The sequence below is a fragment of the Carassius auratus genome, chromosome 39 (genome assembly GCF_003368295.1).
Source record: "Carassius auratus strain Wakin chromosome 39, ASM336829v1, whole genome shotgun sequence".
NCBI classification, from domain to species: domain Eukaryota; kingdom Metazoa; phylum Chordata; class Actinopteri; order Cypriniformes; family Cyprinidae; genus Carassius; species Carassius auratus.
This window is the reverse complement of record NC_039281.1, coordinates 745,093-756,628: the sequence shown is the minus strand read 5'-3', so window position 1 is coordinate 756,628 and position 11,536 is coordinate 745,093. Positions and strand designations below refer to the sequence as shown.

At 35.2% G+C, this 11,536-nt stretch overlaps 1 protein-coding gene across 2 annotated transcripts; it reads right to left on the bottom strand.

The window, feature by feature from the left end:
- Window positions 1-2,866: 2,866 nt before the first annotated feature.
- On the bottom strand, window positions 2,867-11,087 carry rmnd5b (required for meiotic nuclear division 5 homolog B). 2 transcript variants are annotated; one of them, XM_026225018.1, is made up of 10 exons: window positions 10,970-11,087; window positions 9,655-9,831; window positions 8,808-8,950; window positions 8,212-8,349; window positions 7,944-8,044; window positions 7,209-7,375; window positions 6,872-7,037; window positions 5,940-6,042; window positions 5,255-5,409; window positions 2,867-4,730 (listed from the first exon to the last, which is right to left on the bottom strand). In XM_026225018.1, the coding sequence occupies exons 2-10, from the start codon at window positions 9,791-9,793 to the stop codon at window positions 4,667-4,669; spliced, it is 1,176 nt and encodes a 391-aa protein (XP_026080803.1). In that variant the 5' UTR covers window positions 9,794-9,831; window positions 10,970-11,087; the 3' UTR covers window positions 2,867-4,666. The 2 variants fall into 2 exon arrangements, with proteins under 2 accessions (XP_026080803.1, XP_026080804.1); XM_026225019.1 differs by having other exon boundaries at window positions 9,655-9,840; window positions 10,971-11,009.
- Between the last annotated feature and the right edge of the window lie 449 nt (window positions 11,088-11,536).

The window sequence follows — 11,536 nt, the reverse complement described above, 5'->3', positions numbered from 1 at the left end:
TGAACACAAAGCAAATGATATGTCCTAAATCATTAACCTATAACAATTGTTAGGAACACACTACTATTCAAAGGTGGGGGTCTGTAAAAAAATATTATGTCTCTTATGCTCATCATGACAGCATTTATGTGATCACATACAGTAAAACAGTAATATTTTCAAATAGTATTACAATTTAAACTATAGTTGCAAGCAGCAATGGCGGGCCGAAGCCATCAGTGCAATCGCCACCCCGGTGGCATCAGGAAAACACTTGCATTTATAGTAACCATCTGGCAGTCCCAATGAAAGGGTTAATCCAAAACATCAAGAGTGTGAAACAAACACACACACAGAAAAATGTATACTTTGGTAACTCTTTACAATCAGGTTTCAGTTATTATCATTAACTATATTAATTAACATGACCAAAATGATACAGCATTTATTAATGTTAGTTAATATTAAGTTAAAAATTAACACATTATTAAAATTTAAAGTTGTATCTATTAAAATTAGTAAATGCACTGTGAATTTACATGAACATTCTGATTAACTAACATCAACAAACAACAAATACCGTAAAAAAAAAAAAAAAAAAAAAAAAGAAACTTTAATTTAGGTCATATTAGTTAATGCAACAAATGAGACCTTATTTTAAAGTGCAGCCAGTTAAAATATTAACTTATTTTATGCACTTGTTTTTTATTCTAATTAATTGAAATGAGCTGTAAGGGATCAGGCATAAAAGATTTCTTATCATATGAGTGAGAAAGGGAAGGATATATACAATTTTAACAATCTCTAAAAAATGTTTTATAATGCTCTACAAGCATTTCTAAAATAATTATGTACAAGTGTAATGACAGTACAGTATATATCAACTGATTATATGCATTTGTTTGCCATTCTAATGAATTTGCAAAATGACAACCAAAAGTGGACAACCTTAGTATTACAGCCTTCATCTGTCAGCTTATATGTCTGAAAAATCATCACCTTAGCACCATTTTGGAGAGTATGAGCTGAACGCAGACAGCATACACTCTTCTGTGTCAGCTAGATACGTTTTCTATGTGTATTTATGCTTTGATTTGAAAGAAAATATCACATCCATGTGGCGCAGCTGACCCAGAAGAGCGTACACTGCCTGCGTTCAGCTCATATTCTCCAAAATGGCACTATGGTGATGTTGACAGACACAGAGGAGACGATTTGTTAAATAAAGTTGTTATTTTTGTTTTCTTTGCGTACAAAAAGTATTCTTGTCACTTCATAACATTACGATTGAACCACTGATGGCAGTTGGACTATTTTCATACTTTTCTGGACCTTGATAGTGTAATTTACTTGGCAGTCAATGGGACAGCCACAAGCCTCCAGGTTTTCATCCAAAATATCTTAAATTGTGTTTGAAAGATGAAACTAAGCTTTTATGGGTGTGGAACAACATGGGGTAAGTGATTAATGACAAAATCTTCAATTTGGGGTGGAGTATAACTTTAATGCTGATGTGTGTGTTGAGTTTCATCAAATTAAGCATGTTATGTAAGTGCTTCAGAAACACAGGACATGAATACAAAAGTTTGATATGTTGCCATGGCAACACTATTTAAATGATCAATAATGCCTTCACAGTTTTACCTCGGACATGTTTTGATATTATTCTGATGAAGTTTGAAACAATTCGGGTAAATATAAGAGGGTGCTTTCAAAGCATTTAAAAAGTAACACACTTCCTGCTGTCAGTCAGTGGGGCTATGACCGAGACTCATTACAGTCACATCTATGTGATCAGACTCCGGAAGCAGAAAAGGAAAAAAGCACTAGGCCCAGACGGTGTTACACAAGCCTGTCTGAAATCCTGTGCTGACCAGCTGGCCCTCATCTTCACACAGTGAAAATTCGTCCAGACTGCAACAAGAGCTCCTCTTTTTTCTCCGCCGTACGAGACCAATGTTTTACAGATTTTTTTGTTGACTTTTCAAAATCTTGTGGAAAGCAAAACTGTATAATTTTATTTGCATCTGCATCCATTGTATTTCATGCTGTTTTAATTCCTTTTCCAGGTCAGAACGTCTACATTTGGTAGTTTCAGCAGTGTATAGTGTACATGCAAAAATTGGATACAGTATATTTAAAAGATGATGTAAGCAGGTCGTCAAAAAAATTGGATATAGTCAGAAAATCGGATGTGGGCATCAAGACCTGCAGTGTAAATGCAGCCTATGTGTATTGAGTTTCAAATGAATAAGTAGAAGTATGTGTGCGATATAAAATGTTTTCTTACTGCCTTCCCGGGGGCGCCGTAGAGCCCCTGTGTCACACCCGGGTCCCAGCATCTGCTGTGTCCTAATGGCCACAGATTCCAGTGTGTGTGCCCATTTTCAAGAGTTTTTGAGCACGTTAAGGCCCCCAAAAAGTTGGGGAGAAAAATAATAATTAGAAAAACAAGAGGGCCTTGTATCTTAGTGGCTTGGACCCTAATAACGGTTTTCAATAATTTATTCCTGTGACTACAAAAAAACACTTTTCATTCATTTTCAGCAACAATTACTTCAGTATTCAGTGTTTAATATTATCAATACTGAAAACAATGTGCTGCTTAATATTTTTGTGGAAACCATGATACATCTTTATTATTATTTTATAAATAGGAAGTATAAAAACAGCATATATTTTAAATAAGAAGCTTTTGTAAAAAAAATGTTGACATTAATTTTGGGAAGCAATCAAATTGCATGTGTAATATTGCATAACAAATTTTTTTTTACCATATTTTAATAATTGATGCTTCACCACTTCAGGCATTTTGCACACTTTTAATTGTTTAAAATGACTTGTAGAGCAAATTGTGAATGTAGATGGAGACGGCAAACTCAAAAGATGAGTATAAATTTTTTTTATTATTTAGATGCAAGTATAATAAACATATTGTACTGTTAGAAGATAAATATTTACAATAGTTGCCTTGCAATTGTTAGTGGAGAAAGCAGAGTCATTCCTCAATCACTGAATGAAAACTAAAACAAAAAAGCACTTCCTTACACTAATGTTACAACGCACAGTACTCTGCTTTGATCTTACAAATTTCCGGGAGGTAATAAAGGATTGTCTACTAAAAGAACAGACGTTTATTATCAGCATGTCAGTGGCCACACAGCACTCCTACACACCTATTTAAGGTTTCAAACAAGAAGACAGCATTTGTCTTAATCAAAACAAAAACAAAAATAGAATAATAATAATAAAAATAATTCTGACATCATTCGCTAAGAATGTAGCTGTGCTGGTACATGCTCGCCCTTCGAGAATGTCAAAGAGCACTGGTAAAGGTTTTCTCTCTCTGGGTCTCAGGTTTGGATCACATCTGCTAGAAAAGCTTGTTGGTTTCAAAATGAAATTTCGATTCAATCACTGCAGGGCAATTTACAAACCATACATTCCACTTCGGCATGCACATTTTGAGATCGATTCCTAAAGTGGAACGGGAACAATTAGCAATAACAGTGTATTAAAGCCAGAGAGTATTTGAAGAACACCCTACGGGGGTAAATATTATTCCACTGTCTCCCTTCACCTATACAGAGATAAACAGAGTGAGCTCTACATTCAGGGATGATGAGAAACATCTGAAAACTATCATCTTGATGAGGAACATTAAAACACAGTCAGTCTACCATCAACTGTACATTAATGGACATATAGTTTCAGTCCGTTTGCTGGCAAAGGTTCAATCGCTTTCTTGAATCAACACGTAGACCTGTTTTGATTTTGTAAGCGGAAAAGCCTGGAGCTGTGAGAGCTAATTCAGCAAGTCCAGTCAACTCTGTGATAAAACAACTTGTGTGTGCATTTAAATACATTACATATGTAATTATACTAATGAAAAGTTGTACCATCACAAATCACTGCTGTATATTAAACCTTTTTTTTTTTTTTTTTTTCAATACACAGAGCAAGACACATGGCTTGGACAAGGAGGTTTTCTCAGACATTAGACCGGCGCAAGGAACAAGATCACAATCTGCACAAACAAGTCCTCAGATTTCTCATGAATATGCACTAATCAAAATGCCATTCAATCCAATTAAGCCTTTATTATATTGGAAAGAGAGACGTAAATCATTTATAATCCACAGGCACCCGTCCACCAGTCCTTAGTACAGTGTTAATATACATACTGAAAAGCCACTTCTATCATGTACACGTGCAAAGAACCCAAGTTCATGTATTTAAATGTGATCTCAAAAGAGGAAACCGTGAATATATTCTGGCAAGAAGTCACCCACACAGATGTATCACGCCCATTTGCTTAATAAAGGTCACAAAGAAAGAAAAAAGAGAGGCGTTATACCATGGAAACTTAAAAATACTCTGCAATTAAAACAAATGTAGAGGAAGCAAAATGTGCACACACACACATGTACTTGTAAAAGCCTGTTTATACTAGGCTGTGTTAACAAATGAATGATCGTTTTCCTCATTAGGTACACTTACTGACTCGGGTTCTACAGGTATGTTGCCATGGCCACCGGCCTCTGTAAACTAAAAGCTTTGGAGAGGGAGGTGGCGATGCGGGGGAGAAGCCGCCACAGAAGGCTTGTCATGCCTGTGAATGAGGATCATTCAAAAAGCGGCTCCAAGAGGCCTTCAACAACATTCGGTTACACTCCAAAAAAAGACATCAGAAGAAGATCTGCTTGGCATCTGAGGGATTCTGCTCCATTGGACAATATGGGCATTTAAGCCTGAGAAGAGAGAGTTTCAGACATTGTAAGCAAGGAATATCAGTATCAATACTGCATAAAAGATTCATTTCCATTTATTTTGGTAACATTTTTTTTTTTTACAGTGACCTAGTAACTATATTAAACAGTAAAATTTGCATAAGTGGAAGTAACTAACCTTAAACCAAGCCCTAACCCTTGAGTTAATACATGTAGCAAATTAATCTTACCAAGTACTTATTTGTGCAATTACATTGTAACCATTGTAACTTTGCGTATGTACATTTTTAATGAGTCTGACATTAATGACAACAGAGATCTTACGGTCTGACATGCTTTATAGCTGGGATCATGTTCATATAGTCTTAAAAACTTAAAAAATGATTTGCAATAATCTGTCAATCAACTACTGCTACTAGTGCTGCTGCTGGTAGCAAGAACGGCAGACTGCTCTTTAACCCTTGTTAAATAACCATTATGTCGGAGGTCTGTTTGATGAAACTTTAAATGTAATGTAAAATGTGATGCATGTATCAGAGTCTTACTTTCCAGCATTGGTGAGTTTGTTAAGCGCGTCTCTGGATATGACATGCCCACAGATGAGCTTCATGGGTGGATTGCTCTCTGATGTCTGCTGCCTCAGGATAGGACAGGCAAACACAGAGTGATACCAGCACTTCTTCCCCAGATCTATTTCAATCTAAACACACACACACACCAGGGATGAACAGATAAAGCATTAATGTGTTTGAAATGACCACAGTTATTTATTAATAAATCAGCCAATTCTTGGCCAATAAAAGTAGAATCTTGCACCTATCAGACAGAGCAATTAGTCCAGTCAGCTGTAATCAAAATCTTGACTCATTTGTGTTTCAAAGTTTTACATTTATAATAACTGAACAGTCTGAATAGGGAGATGAACAGAAAGTGTAATTTATCATTCCTAATTTTGGTCATTCTTAAATTATGAAAGTTGGAAGATGGAAATACTTCAGTTTATTTTGCTGTGTAATTATTTAGTTTTGTTCTATGATGAATTTTTCAGTAAAAAAAAAAAAACGAACCAACTATTAGCATCAGTAAATGTTGTTCTAGTAAGTAACTGGTGCATGCATAATTATAATGTTAATGTAAATACATGTAAGTAAAAGATTTCAACAGAAACTTTTAGAAACATTTGAAGCTGTCACTGTATAAAAAACCTCAAAGGGAAACAGGGAGACCTACTGGCAGCTCATCCTTATGTGTCCAAACACCACTGCACTGTCTCTGTTCAATAACCTGTTTGATGTTCATGAGCACAGGCAGTGCCATACAGCCGGACGCAAAACTGATGGAGAGTCAAAGAATCAAAACAGGATTTAGCAATCAAAGATCAAGCACAAGGTTTTACTGTCAATACAAAGTTCAAAACATGTTACCTCTTAAACAGAATTTAATTATAATTAATTATATGATATCCCAAATAACTAAGGGTTAAAAATACTGTATACGTCAGTATACTATGAGGAAACTGTACATTACCATTCAAAGGTTTGGAGTCAGGGCATTTTTTAAAGCAATTAATTTTTAATTTTATTCAAAAGAGATGCATTAAATTGATCAAAAGTGAAAGAAAGGACTGTCATAACATTACAAAAGATTCCGATTTCAAATACATCTGGTTTTCTTTAACTTTTCATCAAAGAATTCTGCAATTCTACTGAAGGTTAGAGTAATGGCTGCTGGGAATTCAGCTTTGCCCTCACAGGAAATAAAACATTTTAAAACTGAAAACAGTTATTTTCGATAATTGTAATATTAAATCCAGTTTTAGTAAGCACAAGTGGCTTTTTCCCCAAATTCATTTAAAAATCTTACTTAACCTAAACCTTTTAATGGAGCATTATGCAGACGTGTAAAGCAGTGAATAGTCATTAGAAAAAGTGTAATTTCAAGTAAAAACTTTGCAATGTTTACATTTAAAAAAAACATGCCTTGAGACTCATGCGTTTTTATTCTATTCTATTGAGCACAATGTAAAACTTGCATAAAACTTGCAGAGATTAATGAATTCAGCAGCTCCTATTAAAATAGGCCTGACATCTATCTAATTACTGGTTAGGGGTCATATTGCAAATCCTACAAGAGGTGTAGAAATTATAGGACTTTTTTCTGACCTGACACTGAGTGGGGACTCCACAGAGAGTCCAAGCAGGGCGCAAGCATCTCGTGTGAAGATGTTACAGATCTCTGCCCACTGATCCGTCTCCAGCAGACTGCGGTACGGAGAGTTCTCGATCCCATGGCGGAGGTACACTAGACTACCCATTAAGATCTGAATATCTAGAAAGCACACACAAACAAGGGTCAAATATCATCAACACTGAGTCAGGTGGTGTAATACAGAACAAAATAATTGCATCAATGATGTTACTGGAAATACAGCCTTCAGTTCCAACCATATGTTTATAAAACTAAAGCCTAATAATGGTTCAAGAGTGAAGCTTTCCTCACCTCTCTGATGCTGCGAGGCAAACGGTTGGAAATGCCGTGCGTACTGTAAAGCTTCCTGCTGTTTGCCGATGCCTCCGTTGAGCAGGCTGATGAAGTAGAGTCTGTGAAGCTTGAACTCAAGGGTGCTGTTCAGATCCAGCAGCCGCTGACGGTTTGTCACCGCCCACCTAGCACAGCAATCAGAAAACCAAACAAACAATTACAACCAGTAATCTTAAATCTACAATGCAACTATTCAAGCCATACCCAATCAAATTTGTTGTTCTGAAAGAATTAAGGGTATGTTTACCCTAACGGTATGTAGACTTACAGGATGTAGTTAGATACACTACCATCCAATGGTTTAGGGTTAGCATGATTTTTAATGTTTATGAAGAAGTCTATTATGTTTAAAAAAGGCAGCATTTATTTGACGAAAAATAATTTATTCCTGTGATGGCAGGAATAAATAACTACGTTTTCAGCACCCATTTATTCAGTGTCACATGATCCTTCAGAAATTATTATAATATTCTTACAGCACAATAAACATTTCTTATCAATGTTGGATACCGTTATGCTGCTTATTATTATTATTATTATTATTATTACAGAAATCTTTTGTGATAAATGTTAATATCTGTCACTTTTGATTACTGTCCCCAAACTTTTGAAAGGCCATGCACGTGAGAAAAAAAATTAACAAATAAAAGAAATAAAAGTGGGAAGTAGAAAACAGAAGGATGCGCCACATACTCTAAAGCTGGTCTGAGATCTTGTGTTCTTAAAGCCTCTAAAATGCGGTTGAGCTCCAGAAATGGCTGTTTCATGCTCATGTCAATTACTACACCAGACTCCTGTAAAGTCAGATTAAAACACTACATATTAGTGCAGGGAATAAATTCTCAATAAAATTCTAACTGAAAATCTCATGACTTAACCTAAATGTGAATTACAGCAATGTTTACAGAAATGCACACTAATTGTTTTAGTATTTATTAATAATACAAAACAAAAAAGATACCTGGCAGAGGTCCTCTGCAACACTCAACATGCCTTGTCGATACAGATGTTCTACGATGGTTTCACTCAGGTATTTCTGCCTCTCTGGAGAGTCCCAGACATTCTCAGCTACAACTGCACTCACCTCCGCATCAAAATTCTGTGCAAGAAAACAGCTTTTAAAACAAATGTATTAAACCACATAACACAATACTTTGTGGTGATTGATTTACTAAAGTAAATTAAACTACAAGTCGAATTTTATCATCAAATAGGTAGATTTTTCACTTTCAACAGACAGAAAATGTAGAAAGCAACCATAAACTACTGGGAAAAGAGAAGAAGAACATGACTGGGAATGTCACCGGTATTTATTCAATGATATTCATTCAGACAAACATGATATATTTTATCTTTCTTTATTATGTTTTATTTGGTTTTTATTAATGATTTTACATTTCTTCAATTTAAATATTTATTCACTTTTCCTCAACATTTCATAAACAACCCCCAGTTTGGGAGACCCTGACTAAGATAAACTGCTGTTAAATTTAATATTCTTTTAATATTTGATTGAATTCAATTGAACAACAGTGTAAACAATTAACAAATTCTTACTCTGTCAATTGCTTTCCCCACTTTCGACACACTGCCGTGGATGTCCTTGTGCCTTGAGGCAAGCATCTGCACAGTTTCTTTGATTTCCTTGCAGCACTGGGCCATTGTTTGATGGAGCACTGATAAATCTGTATCTTGAACCCCTAGAGTTGAAACAGTATGAAAAAATATAGCAACATAGGGAACTTTGATCTAAATAGACATATGCTACTGTGACTCAGCTCTATAACAGAGTTATGCTTATATAACCATCTACAAAATTTGACGTGTGGGCTAGAGGTTATACAGCTAAATGCAGTTTTTCCTGTGTTTTTGTATGTTTGTTTGCACTGCAGGCTATTATTTATGCAGGCATCTAAAGTACACCTATTGTTCATGACTTAATGTCACTGAATTGGCTGTTTTCAAAGCCACAAAAGCACTTGGTTGACTTCGTCCTCCTCCTCTTGTACAAGCACTGACATATGAATCACTCTACCATACAAGTTGATAACTCACAACACTGATTTTAAAAAAAAAAGCAAGATATGAACTCAAAATTATGAGAGGAAAAGTATGAAATGTGAGATATAAACTTACAATTATCAGAAATTATAGAAAAAAAGGTGAGAGAATTGTGAGATAAAGTTGCAATTTTTTTCTCCTATAGCAGAAATAACATATTGCCCAACGTCACTATACTTATTCAAATATATTCTGCCATGTGAGTCATTCAGATTCATCACCATGACTTAATTTCATCTGTTACCCATGGCTCTTTTATTCCCTAAGGTACAGATACTAAAACTACTAGATGCTCAGTGTACCAAAGCCCAAATTTTGATATCCAAGTGAATTCTATGCTCACCATAAGCAACCAATCGGCTCCTCAGCTCACAGACATTCCTCAGGAGTTCATCCAGTCTTTCCTCGGACTGATGCCCATATGTGACAAACCTGTGTAGCACCTTCTCGAGCTCCCGTTCCACACACGCACACTGCTCCATCAGCACAGCGTTACAGCTTACACGCACACACACAAGTCCTGCAAAACAATACAAAAAAAATAAAAATAAATATATATATATATATATATATATATATATATTAACCTCATTTAAAGATTAAGCTGAATTATAAAACCTGCAGATATCTTGTGTTCTTTAGTTTGACTGTTCTAGGTATTAGTAGAAACAAAATAATAATAATATAAATTATTTCAAACAGTGCAAACAGTGTGGTTTGGTCAATCATGACACACAGCAGAACAGTGGTTTAAATGTTGTGTTTTTATAAATGGATAGAAAGAGCTCATTTTTCAAATGTATTTGTTAGTGTCATGTTTGAATCATATCTGAATGGACTCTAAAGCTGACAACTTCTTTGCATGACTGAGTACTGATTAAATCAAGCCAATGGGTCACTAAATGATTTCCAGGGATAACAACATCGGAATAAAAATCTGAACCAAAGGCTGACAATAAAAAAAAATTTAAAAACTTTTTTTTTAATCTAGTCTTATGGATTCTTGATTATAGACATACAACACCGATCAATTTCATTTCAAAATAAGCAGATCACTCAAAAATATAATTCCAAGGATTTAGGCTCGCAGGCCCGTTGTCATAAAAATAAAGAGCCTAAAAAGACTGAAATGCTTTGTAACGTTACCCAACTAACCTTACCGAAATGTCACTCTAAAAAGCAATACTGTATAAACGCATAGTTAATTAGTCAAAAAGACCTCTTAATGAAAATAAATAAGAATACATTCCTTTGAATTTAGTTTAAATCAAATGTATAAAAGACTCAGCCAGGGTCAGGGCTATGCTGCCTAAACACAGCAAAACTACGAGTTAAAACAGCTACAGCTATTATTCTCAGTTTGTTTTACCTTTTTAAATAATACACTGCAATGACATTTATGTATAACTAAAGAAAACGGTAACAATTATTAAAAATGTGCGTTGAAATAAGAAACTGTTTGATCAAAACAATCAGTTAGCTTGTTAGCATAACCGGGAATACAGCTAGCCATAAGAACGAGTGTAAAACTCGGGAATTCAGTATGTAATTTGACACAAACGATGCTATTAAAACAATATCAGTCTAGTACTGACCTCGAACGAATTTTAGAAGGCTATATCAAACGCGTAAATTAAAATAATACATTATGTTCTTGCCTGTTTTGACAGCGCTTCACCAGCAGACGTCCCCGAAGCGATGCACTGACTGCTTGACGCTCTGCTGCCTCCCGCGGCCTGGAGGAGTAAATGATTTTTCCTCAATGGTAAGATCGACAAAGCACAAACACCTTTGAAGCTTAAGTATAAATGACAAATAGGCAAGTTTTAATGGTCTTAGCTGGTTTAGGTGGTTTCAAAGTCTTACTAGTTGAAAAGTGTCTATAAAAATAACCAAAAGGCCATGAACCAGCTAAGACCAGCAAACTATAAGAAATCTAGTTCAAAACAAACATAGGCTAATAAACAAATAACACATATCTGAGAAAATATGCCCGTAGGCTACTCAGGACGTCAGTTATATGTGAAGACTAGTGGAGTTTTTTTGCAGGGTCCATAGTAAAATATTTTCAAACAACTATTAAATATGAAGTTAGCTTATTAAAATAATGATGTCCTAACTAAAAGGGACTTTCAAAGACAAATTAAAAGGCAAATTAGTGTAAACAAGGCCCTATGGGAGGGGGGAGGTTAGGACGATTCCAATGGCCCGACGAGGGAGATAGA

What these genes read in the sequence shown, in the direction of transcription:
- rmnd5b (XM_026225018.1), bottom strand. Translation starts at nt 9,793, where the DNA reads ATGGAGCAGTGTGCGTGTGTGGAACGGGAGCTCGAGAAGGTGCTACAC. An exon ending in TGGGGAAAGCAATTGACAGA is followed by an intron (nt 8,350 to 8,807) that starts GTAAGAATTTGT and finishes TTTCTTGCACAG; the next exon opens with AATTTTGATGCGGAGGTGAG. An exon ending in AAACTCACCAATGCTGGAAA is followed by an intron (nt 4,731 to 5,254) that starts GTAAGACTCTGA and finishes CTCTCTTCTCAG; the next exon opens with GCTTAAATGCCCATATTGTC.